Source organism: Tenrec ecaudatus, chromosome 14 (assembly GCF_050624435.1).
Source record: "Tenrec ecaudatus isolate mTenEca1 chromosome 14, mTenEca1.hap1, whole genome shotgun sequence".
Lineage (NCBI taxonomy): Eukaryota > Metazoa > Chordata > Mammalia > Afrosoricida > Tenrecidae > Tenrec > Tenrec ecaudatus.
The window spans coordinates 29,715,284-29,731,991 of NC_134543.1; the positions used below are offsets into that span (position 1 = coordinate 29,715,284).

A 16,708-nucleotide genomic window follows, 5' to 3' on the forward strand; every position below is an offset into this window, starting at 1 on the left:
AATTAAAGGCATATATCAAGAGAGACCAGTCCCTGGAAAAAACATTACGCTTGAACAGAGGGTCAGCAAAACAAAGGGAGACAGACCCTCAAGGAGATGAACAGTGACTGCAACAAGGGGCTCACGCAGAGCAATGGTTGTGAGGGTGGTGTGGGAGCAGGCGCGGTTTCAGGCTAGTGTGCAGAGGGTTGCCAGGAGTCAGAACAAACTCAATGGCACCTAACAACAGTACGTAAAAACCAACAGGCGACAGTCTTCTCAGGGAGAGATGGCAAGCACTTCCCTTGAAAACGGGTAGGTGTCAAAGACACCCAGTATCACCACTTTTAATAATCGACTGGAAAGCCTAACCAGAGCTATGAGGCAAGAAAGAAATAAAGGGTATCTGAATTGTAAGTACGGAGTGAAACCATCACTATGCACAGGTGACAAGTTCCTAGCCACACAAAGATCCAGAAGTTCCACAAGAAAGCTATGGGAACCAAGAGTTCAACAAAGTGTCAGGGTAGTAAGAATAACATTCAAAATCAAATGGGTTCCTATACACTAACAAGAAGAACCAGTAATATTTACAATAGTCCCCAAGAGGATAAGATCTAGGAATAACTCGAACGTGGCTCCTACAAGACTTCATGTAAGGAAAACAACGAAACACTACTACATGAGACTAAGAGAGACCTACATCAACAGAAAAGCGTCATATGCTTACGGATTAGAAGACTGTCCAGTGTGAACATGTCAGTACTGCCTAAAATCACCTGCAGGTAATGCAATCTCGATCGACACCCCAAGTAAGTATTTTTCTGTTAGGTGCCACTGGTTGATTCTGGCTATTAGTGACCCTGTGTACAACAGAATGAAACAATGCCCAGTCTTGTGCCATTCTTCAGTTAAATGAAAAACTAATCTCTGACCTCATATGGCAAGGAGCAAGGCCCTGCACACCTAAAGCAATACTGAAGAATGAAGTCGAAGGCCTCACACTTCAGGATCTTCAAACTGCATTTACAGCCACAGTAATCAAACAGCCTGACACCAATGAAACACAATAGTTGATTTTTGACAACAGGCCAAAGTTCATTCAATGGGAAGAGACAGTTTCCTTAATAAATGATGCTGGCAAAACTATATATCCACTTGCAGAAAAATGAAATAGGATCCGTACTTCACATGATACACAAAAACTAACGAAAAAGGAGTAAAGCCCTAAATTTTTACAGTTTACCTAAACCTTTAAAGTTTTTGGATGACATACAGAGCCAAAGCTAGGAGTCCTAGGTTTTGATATAAGCATACTAGGAAACACCACTGAAAATACACAAACCACAGGAGATAAACTAGAATAACTGAGACCATCTAAAAACTGAATATTGAGCAATGTTTACAAATGAAAAACAAAATGACTATTATGCTTATCAAAAGATTTACCCCTACCTATAACCTCCGCTCCCGGGGGGATGGACAATCGACAAGGAGGTAAAGGGAGACATCAGACGGTGCAAGACATGACAAAATAATAATAATTTATAAATTATCACGGGTTCATGAGGGAGGGAGAGAGGAAGGGGGAAAATGGGGAGCGGATATCAAGGGCTCAAGTAGAAAGAAAATCCTTTGAAAACGATGATGGCAACAAATGTACAAATGTGCTTGACAAAATGGATGGATGTATGGATTGTGATAAGAGTTGTATGAGCCCCTAATAAAATGATTTTAAAAGAAAAAGACTTTACCTAAAGAGTAAAGAGACCCTACAGACTGGTTAGAAAACTTTTAAAACATGGGTCTAATCTCTAAAATACTTAGAAAACCTCAACAATTTGGCCAATAAACAAACCAGAAGAGTCGAAAATGGGTAAAGGACTCAAATGAAGAGAAATTTTGCCAAATAGGACACTCAGGTGGCTAACATAAAACGTGTAATATTTAAAATTTCTAAAGAACTGCAACTCAACAACAAAAAGGCAAACAACCCAATTAAAAATCAGGCAGAGAACTTGAATAGACATTTTTCCAAGAAATATATACAAATGGCTGATAAGCACATGAAAATATGTTCAATATCATAAGTCATTAGAGAAAGGCCATCAAAACCACAGTGATACTACAAAAATAACAAGGATTGGTGAAGATGTAAAGAGATTAGAGCCCTTGTACACTGCTAGTGAGATTGTAAAGTGGCGCAGATGCTGTGGAAAACAACACAGGTGGGTGATTACTCTAACAACAGAGAACTACCACATGACCTTCAGTGTTCAATGTGTTCACAGGGGGTCTGCAGGAAAAAGACTTGGTAACCTGCTCCTCAGAGACCATGCTAGGGCAATTCTCTTTTGTCTAACGGAGTCAAGATCACTCAGAAATCAACTCAAGGGCACCTAACAACAACTATGCGCCTCAGCACGTCCACTCTTAGATCTACACCCAAGACACTTGAAACCCGATCACACATTATTCCCCCAAGTTGAGTGCACATTACTCAAAATAGCCAAAAGGTAGATATGTACATCAATAGGTGAACAGATAAACAAAATGTGATATACATACACAATGGAATATCAGACAATCGTAAAAGAAAAATTGTTATGATACATGTTGATATAAAGGGAGTTTGAAAACATTATGCTAGGGGAAATAAGTCAAATGTGGATACAGTGTCTAACCCCACTTCCATGAGATATCTAGAAGAAGTAAATGCAGAGACACAAAAGTTTATTGGCAGTTACCAGGGAGGGCTGCAGGAATTAGACGAGGAGCGTGTACGAGGTAATAAAACCTTGGAAACAAAGGGTGGGGATGGCTGCATAACGTGGCAAAACCACGCCACTCAATGGTATACTTTTAAATATGACATTTTTGATAAAAATTTTACCATGATAATTTAAGAACTAAACTGCAAATAAACCAAAACTACAGATGTATTTATAACCACTACCTGTATGGTTATTATTGAATCATGGCATTAAATTTAGTTTTAAATATGTAGTATTTTTGCTCTGGGGATCCAGTAGACTCGGCCTCACCTGGTTATGGACTGGGGCTCCATTCTCCCAGCCACATGACCTTGAGCAAGTTCTCTGATTCTCTCAGCCTCGGTGTGTAAGGGGTAAAAAAAATACAAAAATAACTCACCGCCAATTCACAGTGACCCTAATAGGACAGGGCAGAACTGGCCCTGTGAGTTTCCCAGATTGTAACTCTTTATGGGAGTAAAAAGACCATCTTTCTTCCGGGGATTGGCTTGTGGTTTTTAACAGCTGGCCTTGTGGTTAGCTGCCCAATGCGTAACCACCAGGGCTCCACTGTAAGAGAGGTGGTGAAGGGAGTAGAATGGGCCAACTTCATAGGCAGGTTGAGGAGACTTCAAAACTTACTGCCATTGAGACAACTGCGACTCATAGCATCCATAAAGAGCAGAGAAAAACTGCCCCTGTGGGTTTCTAAGGCTGTAAATCTTCATGGAAGCAGGAAGCCTCATCTTACTTCCATGGAGTGGCTGGTGGTTTCAAAGGGCTGTCCCTAGGTTTGCAACCCTAATGCGTAACCAACCCCCGCACCACCAGAGTTCCTTCTGAAAAGACCACATGAAGCTAAAGCCTCTAACTAGCCTTAGGATTCTAAACAGAATACTGTGTCCTAGTTTTCAGAATTAAAACTTGGGGAAAATGTATTTTGCTGTCAAATGCTAAAATCAAGTTTAAATTTAACATTACATAGATCCAGTAAAATGGGCTGGGAAGCTAACCACTAATATATTTTTACCCTATTTACCCTTACATTAAGTTCCATTGCTTTGTTTCACTAGAAAATTGGCTTGCTCATCTTTAAGCCCAAGAGCTAGCATATTAGCTAACAAACAGTAGTTATCAATTCAATTGCTTGTCCAATAAAGAGCAAAATAAATGATAGATGTAACAAAAATTATTGATGAGGCTGTAGAGTCAGCAAAAACTGTTAAGCATTACTTTGACACAATACATCCATTCAGGACTCTAACTTCGACATCTCACACAAGGTAAAGGCAATGACGTCAAAGAAAAAGGGGACACGGTACCATTTCCAGCTTTCAATGTCATGTCTGGGACGCGAATAATACTAACATTATTACATTTTGAATCAGGACTGTATATAAAATAATACAAAAATAGTACAGATGAAACTCTTTTATATAATCAAGACCTATGCAGTCTAAGTCAACAAAACCAAAAAGTTAAAAAAAACAGCAAACCTACCTTGGACCTCTTGGGCCTTCCAAGTAACTGCTTCTAGGAGGATCTGGAAGCAGTCCACCTGACCTCACTGGCATGTCCTTGACCCCAGTTGAAACAGCTGAAGAGTCCCCCAGTCCTTGCTCAGATGAGAACGAACTGTATGGCGGAGCAGACTTAATCAAAGGAGCTTTAGAATTCATTTGATCTGACTGCATTGGAGAATGGTATGCAGAGGGTGGGCCAGACCCAAATGACACAGGAGTGGGAAGTAGTGCTGGTCTAGGTTTCTCTGGAACTTGTGAGCTCTGAGAACTAGAAGCTGGTAGGCCTTTCGTTAACTGAGAAGGTATCCCTTGTGGAACTCCAGGGGGAGGTATTCCTGGAGGGGGAGTAGCAGAAGACAAGGGTGGAAGGGGCATAACAGGTGGAGGTGCTGTTGAAGAGAGAGATGGCGGGGGTAAAACTGGTGGTGGTCCTGTAGTAGAGAGTGAAGGTGGGGGGAGACCTGGTGGTGGCCCTGCTGAAGAAAGAGATGGAGGCATCCCTGGTGGGGGCACAGAGGTTGGCAGAGAAGGTGGCATCACAGGTGGGGGCATGCCAGGTGGGGGCACAGTAGCAGGTAGAGCTGGGGGCATCACAGGAGGTGGTAATGATGGAGGCAAGACTGGAGGGGGCATGGTTGGTGGAGGAGGAGGCATCTGAGAATATGGAGCAAAAGGAGGTGGCATTGACATGTTCCCCATGTACTGATTCTTCATGTTTTGAAGCGCATTGACTTTCTCCTGGAGATAGTTCTGAGATGCTTTCATATGTCCTTGCCATGTCTTCCACTGTTTCTCATACTCCTGAAGCTGATCTTTATGAGGATAGGAATGGAGCTGTTCCTCCCAGAGCTGAAACTCTCGCTCCCAATCTTGGTAGAGATGTTGAAACTGTTGTTGCTGCATTTCATAGTGCCGCAGCTGCATATCTAATGACATGGTCTACAAATAAAGGGGTAAAGTTATTTTACGACATTCACATATGAGGACAACAAGCTAAAATATTAATGAAGCAAGGGCATTTGGAGCCATAAAAAAATTAAAGCACTAAAGATGATGGAAGGCTAAGATTAAAATTTTAAAATTCTTCCAACGATCAGGTCTCTTTCTTTTTACTTACAGTTTTGTGATTACAGAGTTAGAAAAGTCAACAAAATATAAAAGCAAATATCTACTTCAACCATGATAAGTATTTCTCCAGTCTTTATTACTTCTCTAAGTATAAGAACTTCAAAAAATGATCTACTATTATAGAAACGTAAACACAAGATATAGTTACAATGATACAAAACAAAAAAATCCAAGTTGCTTAATTTTTTTATAAAGCCTCTGGTTAGTTTTTGTTGTTATTGTTTAGTATCTGGGTGGGTTATGTGCTTGTGGTTTTATTACAGAGGTTTGGATGTGAAACACAAGTTAACTTGTAACTATACAGTACAATCTTGAATAGTAAAAATCCCTTCACAATAGTATTCTAACAGCGAGCCAGGTTGGAGGGCTCCATTATACCCTTCCTCGCCAAGAACACGTGTATTATTCCAGCTTCCTAAGCCATCAGGACAACGCGACAGGTAACTAGCAGAAATCCCTTGGAAAATAACACTTAGTAGTCAATATTTGATGTTTTCAGTACTTAGCATTCAATTCTCATTCAGAAATAAACCCTTTACACTTCTTGGAGCAACCTGCGATTCGTCCATGGAAGAAGCACTCGCCTGGATATGTGGCGGCTGCTGTATCATCTGCTGGTACTGCTGTAGGATCTGCTGCAGCTGAGTGTGCTTCTGCATTATGCCCTGATACTGCAAGCCGACGCGGTGCTGCTGGTGCTGCTGCCAGTGTGCGGCTGCGGCCTGCAACTGTTTTAACCTGGCATCTTCTTCAGGGTCTTCAGACTGAAAATAATTAAAGAAAGAATGCAATATTATATAAGCCACTAATTAATTGTTTTTTAACCCGGAAAATTTGGTGACTGCTAACTATAAGGTCAACAGTTCAAAACCACCAGCTGTTCCTTGGGAGAAAAATGAGGCTTTCTACTCCCATAAAGAGTTAGTCTTAAAAATCCACAGGGGGAAAACAACAACAAAAAAAGAGGTGGGGGGAGCTGGGGGCAGAAGAGGGAAAAAAAGAACCCCACAGGGTTAGTTCTACCCTGTCCTACAGGGGCACAATGAGTCAGCATCTACTCGATGGCTGTGAGTTTTTGTTATAAATTCCAGAATTCCTTTGTCTCAGGCTGAATGAGACAAGCTCTCCTATCTTTAAATGAAACACCTAGCTAGCTCCAGGACTACTATTTTAGATCCTAGTATAAAGGAGTTTATAAATTCCACAGTCATCACTGGAATAATCTCACCAGTCCTAAAGAAGACAATCATTTCTCCAGCAAAAAGGAACCTACAGCTACTGTCTTCTTTTAGAATGTAAGAGAAATCGCCTGTTCTTTCGCTTTAGTCATTTTCCACCAAAAAACTACTCTCTAATCATTATATTTCAATAATCAGGTTTTTCCATAAGGCTCTGGAAGAACAATGGCCTTTGGACCAAGGTGAGCTCTTTCAATGTGTTAATCACTACGATAAATAAATAGAATTATCACACTTAATGCTCAAAGGCTCTTTAAAATACATAGGTACTATTTGAACATGATCACTTTACAGATGGAAGAAATCGAAGCACAGGATGGTTAACTAATATGGCACAAAGGGGTACTGCCTGGACTCCAGTCTGGGCAGTTTGACCTGGCTCTTGCCCTGGGCTGGCAATACTACAAAACCACCTTGATATTCCTATCCCACTAATGTAGATGGACTCTTGATATAGAGGGTGTCAAATTCTTCACTCTCGGGGGAAACCGATCACAAGGATCTACATATAACCCCCTCCCTGGGGGACAGACAACAGAAAAGTGGGTGAAGGGAGACATTGGACAGTGTAAGACATGACAAAATAATAATAATTTATAAATTATCAAAGGTTCATGAGGGAGGGAGGGTGGGGAAGGGAAAGGAAAAATGAGGAGCTGATATCAAGGACTAAAGTAGAAAGAAAATGTTCTGAGAATGATGATGGCAACAAATGTACAAATGTGCTTGACACATGGATGGATGGATGGATGGATGGATTGATTGTGATAAGAGTTGCATGAGCGCCCCCCCAATAAAATGATTAAAAGAAAAAATTCTTCAGTCTCATTGAACCAGAGAAAAACCACTCTTTTCTAACCCTCAAAGGACATAGAACTATTCTGATTATTTTACAAACAGACTTTTATGGGCTATTTTAAAAATATACAAAGGGGCTTTTAAATATTCCTGGAAAAGTAGAATTAAATGATACTGAAAAAATGGTTATCAATTTGCAGAAAATCCAAACAAGACTCATATGTAATATCACATTCATGATGAAGTCAAGACCTAATGTTTAAGACCTAAATGTAAAACACAGAGCTGTAAAGATTGTAATAAAAAATAACCTAGCATTCTGTAATGCTCACCTTTCCAAATTGATCACTGAAGACAAAATGGGTATATAAGCAAATGTGGTGAAGAAATCTGATGGTGCCCGGCTACCATCTACCTCTCCCCAGGACTTCCGGGAATATAGCAACTGAGTAACACATCCCAGAGGGACTCTGCAGAAATCAGCCCAGGAGAGCTACTAATAGGGAAATTCAACACTGCTGGATTGCAGGAGGAGCATCATAAAGATAAGTAGGCACAGATCCACAGGGTTTTGAGGGGCTGGGGGCTTTTGGTTAACACAGTGGAGGCCGGCTAGGGCTTGACTTTAGCACTGCCACTGTTTCAGCTGGAGCTGGGACCATTTGGAGGCAGCACAGGGCATTATCTCAACACAGCCACAGCTTGCCGCCTGTATGGGGGCAGCAATTAAACCCATGCAACCCCACTGGCAAGGATGGGGCTCAGCTATATTGTTACTTTTGTTTCTCTATCTTCTTTATATCCCCCCAGTCTCAGCCAGCTAAGTTTTTTTTCCTTTTTCCTCTTTCTCTCACACACCACTGCTGACCTCCAGACCACTCCCTTTACCCTAAAACGTCTGCTCCCCACCCCCCAGTTCTGTGAGCTCCACCCTGTGCAGCAAGCCCGAGGCTGAGAAAAGCCCGGCGAACTCCACCAGTGGATATTCTTATCGGGGAATTCCTGCCGTGTGGCTGGGGGAGCTCCTATTTTCCTCTGTGTGCCCACGTGACTGAGGAAACTTCCACCTACCTTAGTGCCTCACACAGCCTAAGGCAGCTTAGCCATCACTCGTCAACTTTACATGTTGCTGCTGGAACCTCTGCCCAACCTCAGCAGTGATCTACCTGGCCAGGGCAATTCCGCCCACCATTCGCGGTGTTCTCCACCCAAGTTGGCAAACCATTAGGCTTCTGGGGCTCTCCCCGGAGAAGGAAGCCACAGAAGGATAAAGTGCTAGGCTAATTCCACAGTGAAATTAGCTCTAGACAGTTCGAAGAAGCATTTCTACACATCTCCCAGAGAGCCAGTGCTCTTCGACTTCCTGGAAAATGGCACCTGGCTACTCTTAAAAAACGCAACACAAACAGCCATCAGCCCCAATAACCTCAACGAAAAAACAGAAGAAACAAAAGGCAATGGCAGAAGATGTCCTGAACATAATCACATGTATAGAAGAAGCAGACATTGAGCTCCCACAAAAAGAAATTTTCAGAATGCTTCTTTGGAGTCATACAGGATATGAGGGAAATAATACAAAAAAAGATTAAATTATAGAGGAGATAAACTCCATACACCAAAGGGAAATATAAGAGCTTAGGGAGGAGATAATAAAAACCAATAGCAGACTCATGAACTTTGAGAACTGACTGGAGGAAGCACAAAAACTGCAGTGACATGGAGGACAGCCAAGCAGACGTTTACAAATGTGAACGAAAAATCTAATAAGATCATCAGAGAAGCTGAAGAAAACCTAAGAGCTATTTCTGATGCTGTGAAGAGGAACAACAATAGAATTATTGGATTACTGGAGAAAGACACAACAGAGAAGTTATCTGCAACATTAGTAAGATAATTCATGGGGGAAAACTTCCCCAGCTTAATGAACGAAAACCAGGCAACCATTAAAGAGACTGAAAGAACCACTGCCAGAACGAATACCAAGAAGAAGTCACCAAGGTACATAATAGTTAAAACTATCCAACTTTGAGGAAAAGGAGAAAATTATGAGAGCAGCTAGGGAAATACAAGAATCACATATGAAGGTTCCCAAATAAGAATATGCTCAGACCTCTCAGCAGAAACTATGAAGAAGAGGAGAGAGTGGAGTAACATATTCCAAAAACTGAAGGAAAACAACACAAACGCAGGAATACTCTACCCAGTCAAATTATCAATCAAGATAGATGGAGAAGCAAGAGTCCTCCCAGACAAGGAAAAACTCAAAGAATAAGTTAGAAGAAACCCCGTCCTACAAAAGATACTTGTCGACCCAGTGTGAGCAGAAGAACACTCACCAAGCATAAATAAGAACTCGCCATATAGAACAACCTCACCCAGAGGGCAACAAAGAGAAAAGACCCCAAGATAGCACTGGCTTACAGATGGAAAGAAATTAAGAATCACACACACACACACACACACACACACACACACACACACACATTAATAAGAAAGGGTGGTAGAAAAACACCCAACACAAAAGGTGTAAGATGAGCTCACAGAGTCTACAGATGGAGATAATAATCCTGAATATCAATGGCCTGAACTCAGGCATTAAAAGACTGAGGCTAGCAGGCTGCTTAGAAAACACAATCCATCAATCTTCAGCCTACAGCAGACACATCTCAAGGATACAGGCAAAAATAGGCTGAGAATAAAAGGCTGGTGAAAGACATACCAAGCAAACAGCGATTCAAAAAAAGCAAGGGTTGCAATCCTAAGCTCGGGTACAAGTGACCTCAAAATGCAAACCATAAAAAGAGATGAGGGACACTATAAAATGCTCAAGAGAATGGTACACAAAGAACCACTAAGCACTGTAAACATATACTCCCCGAATGAGAGACTGTCTGAACATGTCAAACAAACACTCTGAAAGATGCAAATCAACAGTTATAATGGTGACTTCAATACACCGCTCTCTGAAAAAGATAGATCACAGTGTAAGAAACTCAATAAGGAGGCTAGAGATAAAAATATTACAATTAGACAATTTGACCTGATAAGAGTTTTTCATTCAAATACAAAAAAATTCATTCTTCTCAAGACCATATGGCACATAATTGAAGATAGACCACATGCTGGGGCATAAGGCAAATCTACATAAATTGAAGCATGTTGACATCATACAAACCACTCTCTCTGACCACTGTGCAATAAGGCTTGAAATGAACTAAAGGAAGACAAAGAAAATATAAGCAAATAATTGGAGGATGATTAACTCTAATGCAAAAGGAGTGTGTACTGGCACAGATCAGAGATGAAATTAGGAAAGTTCTAGAAACCAACGAGAATGGGAACACAACGTACCAAAACTTATGGGAAACAGCAAAGGCAATTATCAGAGGAAGTTCCATAGCAGTACATGCACACCTGAAAAAGGAAGAGACACTCATGAATGATATGCTGACAAAATTTACAACAAGTAGAGCAGAGTCAGCAGCAGGACAATCCCACTAATAGCAAAAGAAATAATAAAAATCAGGGCTGAGATTCAGGAGAGGGAAAATAAGAAAACTATGGAAAAAATGAATGCTGCTAAAATTTGGGTCTTTGAAAGGATAAACAGAATCGACAGACCGCTGGCAAACCTAACCAAAGAAAGGAGGGAACACATTTCAATAGTAAGAATGAGGGATCAAAGAGGGGACATTACAACAGACCCTAATGAAATCATAAGGATAATTACACAGTACTACGAAGGACTGAACTCCAATGAATTCAACAACTTGAAAGACTTGGACAAATTTGTGGAAAAACAAATAATCCAAATGACATCAAGAATCTCAACAGACCAATAGCAATAAAAGAAATAAACAAGGTTATCAAGGCATTACTAACAAAAAATCCCCTGGACCAGATGGGTTCACAGGAGAATTCTACCAAGCATTTAGGGAAGAACTAACACCAATCGCACACAAACTCTTCCAGAACACAGAAAAAGATGGCAAACTCCCAAACTCCTTCTATGAAGCTAGTATAACCCTGATACCAAAACCGGGCAAGGATCCCACAAGAATCCAGACAATAGACAAATATCATTAATGAACATCGATGCAAAAATCCTTAACAAAATACTGGCCAATAGAGTACAAAAGTATATGAAACAAATAATTCACCATGACCAAGTGGGATTCATACCAGGGATGCAGGGATGGTTCAACATATGAAAGACCATTAATATGATTCCCGACATTGACATAAAAACTGTAAGAACCACATGATAATATTGATAGATGCAGAAAAAGCATTCGACAACATCCAACACCAATTCCTGTTTAAGACACTTGAGAAGATAGGAATGGAAGGAAAATTCCTCAAGACAATACAAACTATATACAAAAAAGCAACAGCCAACGTGGTAGTCAATGGAGAAAAGACTAACACAATCCTACTGAAAAAGGGGACTAGACAATGTTGCCTTGTCCCCACTCTTATTTAATATCATATTGGAGGTTTTAGCTAACAATATAAGGCAAAGAAAAGACATCAAAGTTATTTGTCTGGGGAAGGAAGAGGTGAAACTATCATTATTTGCAGATGATATGATTTTATAGATGGAAAATCCCAAAATCTCCACAAGGGGAGTAAGCAATAGAGGAGTTTGGCAGAGTGGCAGGATACAAGATCAACAAACAGAAGTCCATCGAACTGCTATACAAATCAGATAAAATCACAGGTACTGTTCACAACAGCCAAGCACAAATGGAAATATCTAGGGATATACCTGACTAAAAGAACAAAAGATCTATATGAGGAAAACTACAGAACACTATTACAAGAAACCAAGAGTGACCTCAACAAATGGAAGAATATCTCATGCTCGTGGATTGGAAGACTCAATATAGTAAAGATATCAGTTCTGCCTAAGGCAGTATATAAGTTTAATGAAATCCCAATACAATTACCCTCATCTTTCTTCAAAGAAAGGGAAAAACTGAATACCAACTTCATATGGAAAGGGAAGAAGCCCACAGTTAACAGAGAACCCCTCAAGAAGAAGGACACAGTGGGAGGGCTTGCTTTACCTGAGTTTAGCACATACTATACAGCCACAGTGGTCAAACCCGCATGGTACTGGTACAATGACAGATACTTAGACCAATGGAAAAGAACTGAAAACCCAGAAATAAAATCATCAGCATAGAGACAACTGATTTTTGATAAGGGCCCTAAAAATATCCAATGGGAAGCGGATGCCCTCTTTAACAAGTGGTGCTGGAAAAAAAGGATATCTGTCTGCAGAAAAATGAAGCAAGACCCTTATCTCACTCCATGCACAGAATAAACTCAAGGTGGATCACAGACCTTGAAGTTAAACCCCAAAGTATTAGGGCTATCAATGAGGCAATTGGAATCAACTTGAGAACTTTGGCACAGGGAATACATAGGCTATCAGAAATAGGGAACGATACAAACACGGAGGAGACACAAATTGACAAATGGGATATATTGAAGATATAACACCTGTGTACATGGAAAATATTCACCGAGAGTTGTGAGAGTCCACGAACTAGCAAAACATCTTTAGCAATGACACATCAGACAAAGGCCTTATTACTGAAATCTACAATACTCTGTTAGCTTCCAAAAAGCAAAAAGTTAATTGCCCACTGAGGAGGTTGGCAAAGGACCTGAACAGAAGTTTCACAGGGGCAGAAATCCAAATGGCCCACAAACATGAGAAAATATTCCCGATCTTTAGCCATAAGAGAAATTCAAATTAAAACAATGAGGTATCACCTAACACCCTCAAACGTATCCCAATTGAAAAAAATCAGCAAGCAACAGGTGTAGAAGGGGCTGTGGGGAGATAGGAACTCTCATCCACTGCTGGTGGACCTGTATGTACAGCCACTATGGAAATTGATCTGGCGATATCTAAAACAGATAGAAATCAAGTTACCATGCGACCCTGCAATCCCCCTACTGGGCATATACCCAGAAGAGGCAAGAAACACATGGTCCCAAACTGTGCTCCAATGTTCATTGCGGCACAGTTCACAAATGCAAGGAGTTGGAAACAACCCAAATTTCTATCAACTGAGGAGTGGATTAAAAAGGTGTGGTACATACACACAATGGAGTATTACGCATCACTGAAAAGCAGTGATGAACATAGGAAGCACAATCCTGCATGGGAAGAAGTGGAAGAAATCATGCTAAGAGAAGCAAGCCAAGCACAAAAGGACAAGTACAACATGAGTCTGCTGAAGTAAGCTTTAAAAAAATGCTAAAGGGACATAGGGAAAAAGCTACTGTATACAAACACTCCTAGGGTGAGGACCAGATAGTATGGCAGGGACCAGACCAAATCCAGAGATACATATGGTAGCCAACTAAAAAGGATGGGAGGAAAGAAAAAAAACAATAAATGGGTAGCAGGTACATAGGGCACTAACCCACCCTAAGTAGAGGGTATTGTTTATATCTCCCCAGGTACAGAGGGACCAAACTTCAACCCACTGATCCAAGCTGTGAATGTAACATGCCAGCATGGAGTAGGGAACCAGTGGAGAGGTCTGAGGGGCTGGCCCCAATTAAAACTATGTGGACATCTGCCCCTCCCCCTAGAAGAGGATGGCACTGAATCTGCAGCTCCGGGAGAGGGACATGTCTGATCAGAGCGCACGGGAGCAAATGAAGGGGAAGGAAGAGAGAGTGGAGTACATCCTGGTCCACCAAGCCTTCAGGATGATATTCCCGCACAGAGCAGCCAATCCGCAGAGACCATATGGCCAGCCCTATTTTGAAATACAACATCCCTCACTGACCCACAGCACTACAGGGGACAATACTGGAGACACGGTATGGGAATCTCGCCCAATCTGATCCCACCACACCAAGGCAAAACACTAAGGGCATGGAATATAACAGCAAGGGGAACAGAGCAACGAAGTCTCCAGGGAATACCAAAAATAGACTCTGGGGCCAGGGCTTGGTACCCTAACAGACTCGACTGGAAAACATTCCTAAAGGCTAAAGAACAGTCCTTGAAGTACCTACAAGCTTTTCTTTCTTGTTGTGGGTTTTGTTTTTTTCACTGGCTTGTTGTTGTTCTTTTGTTGCTTAGGGTTGTTCTGTCTTGTTTTTATGCATGCTATTATCTCTGTAAGTCTGTCTAAATAAAATAGGCTGGATGAACAATCTGAAGGAGAAACCAACAGGACTGACAGTTTCAGAGGGACATGGAAGTTGGGGGAAAGGAAGTGGTGTTAACAAACCCAGGGACAAGGGAACAACAAGTGAACCAAATCGGTGAGGAGGAGGGTGTAGGAAGCCTGGTAGGGCTTCAGCAAGGGTACTGTAACCGAGAGAATTATTAAAACCCAAATGAAGGCTGAACATGACAGTGGGACAAGAGGAAAGTAAAAGGAAATAGGGAAAGAGCTAGGAGGCAAAGGACATTTATAGAGGTCTAAATAAAGGCATGTACATATGTAAATATATTTATATATTGAGGATGGGGAAATATATCTTAGTGCATATATGTATAGGTTTAGCATTAAGGTAGCAGATGGACATTGGGCCTCCACTCAAGTACCCCCTCAAAGCAAGAACAGTTTGTTCTATTAAACTGGCATTCCATGATGCTCACTTTCCCAACACAATCACTGAAGACAAAGCAGGTGCATAAGCAAATGTGGTCAAGAAAGCTGATGGTGCCCGGCTATCAAAAGACTTAGCGTCTAGGGTTTTAAAGACTTGAAGGTAAACAAGCGGCCATCTAGCTCAGAAGCAACAAAGCCCACATGGAAGAAGCACACTAGCCTGCGCGATCACGAGGTGCCGAAGGGATCAATTATTAGGCATCATAGAACAAAATATCATATCATTGTTTGCTCACCTCCCTGATACAATCGCTGAAGATAAATGGATGCATAAGCAAATGTAGTGAAGAAAGCTGATGGTGATAGGCTATTAAAAGATATAGCGTCTGGGGTCTTAAAGGCTTGAAGGTAAACAAGTGGTCATCTAGCTAAGAAGCAACAAAGCCCACATGGAAAAAGTACACCAGCTTGTGAGATCACGAGGTATCAAAGGGATTACATATCAGGCATCATCAGAACAAAAAAATCATATCATTGTGAATGAGGAGGAGTGAGGAGTAGAGACCCAAAGCCCATCTGTAGGCAATTGGACATCCCCTTAAAGAAGGATGGTGGACGAAGACAAACGGGTGCATAAGCAATTGTGGCGAAGAAAGCTGATGGTGCCCGGCTATCAAAAGATAGTGTTTGGGGTCTTAAAGACTTGAAGGTGAACAAGCGGCCATCTAGCTCAGAAGCAATAAAGCCCACATGGAAGAAGCACACCAGTCTGTGCGATCACGAGGTACCAAAGGGACCAGATATAAGGCATCATCCAAAAAATATATATACCATAGTGAATGAAGGGGGAAGTGCAGAGTGGAGACACAAAGCCCATTTGTTGGCCACTGGAGATCCCCTCACAGAGGGGTTTAGGAGAGGAGAAGGGTCAGTCAGGGTGCGATGTAGTACCAATGAAGAACACAGCTTTCCCCCAGATCCTGGATGCTTCCTCCCCCCAGTTACCATGATCCGAATTCTATCTTGCAGGACTGGATAGGGCAGAGGTTGTACACTGGTGCATATGGGAGCTTGAGGCACAGGGAATCCAGGGTGGATGATACCTTCAGGACAAGGGGTATGAGGGGCGATACTGGGAGAGTAGAGGGTGAGTGGGTTGGAAAGGGGGAACTGATAACAAGAATCCACATGTGACCTCCTCCCTGAGAGACGGACGGCAGAGAAGGTGGGGAAGGGAGACTCGGGATAGGGCAAGATATGACAAAATAACCATCTATAACTTATCAAGGGCTCATGAGGGAGGGGGGAGCCAGGAGGGAGGGCAAAAAAAAAAAAGAGGACCTGATGCAAAGGGCTTAAGTGGAGAGCAAATGCTTTGAAAATGATTAGGGCAAAGAATGTATGGATGTGCTTTATACAACTGATGTATGTATATGTATGGACTGTGATAAGAGTTGCATGAGCCCCTAATAAAATGTTAAAAAAAGAAAAAGAAGGGTGGCGGAGAAGAGATGAGCCAGTCAGGGTGCGATGTAGCAACGCTGTAACATACAACTTTCCTCTGGTTCCTAAATGCTTCCTCCTCCCCCACTCTCATGATCCCAATTCTACCTTCCAAATCTGGCTAGACCAGAAGATGTACACTGGTACAGATAGGAACTCGAAACACAGGGACTCCAGGGCGGATGATCCCTTTA

At 41.7% G+C, this 16,708-nt stretch overlaps 1 protein-coding gene across 3 annotated transcripts in view; it reads right to left on the reverse strand.

Annotated features, from left to right (window-relative positions):
- YLPM1 (YLP motif containing 1) overlaps positions 1–16,708 on the reverse strand; it is an 89,199-nt gene that overhangs the window by 49,906 nt on the left and 22,585 nt on the right. For all 3 annotated transcript variants that reach the window (XM_075531986.1, XM_075531985.1, XM_075531988.1), the window contains exons 3-4: positions 5,968–6,147; positions 4,233–5,194 (exon numbers count right to left, since the gene is read on the reverse strand). In XM_075531986.1, coding sequence (XP_075388101.1) covers positions 4,233–5,194; positions 5,968–6,147 — 1,142 coding nt within the window. The remainder of the gene's footprint in view (positions 1–4,232; positions 5,195–5,967; positions 6,148–16,708) is intronic.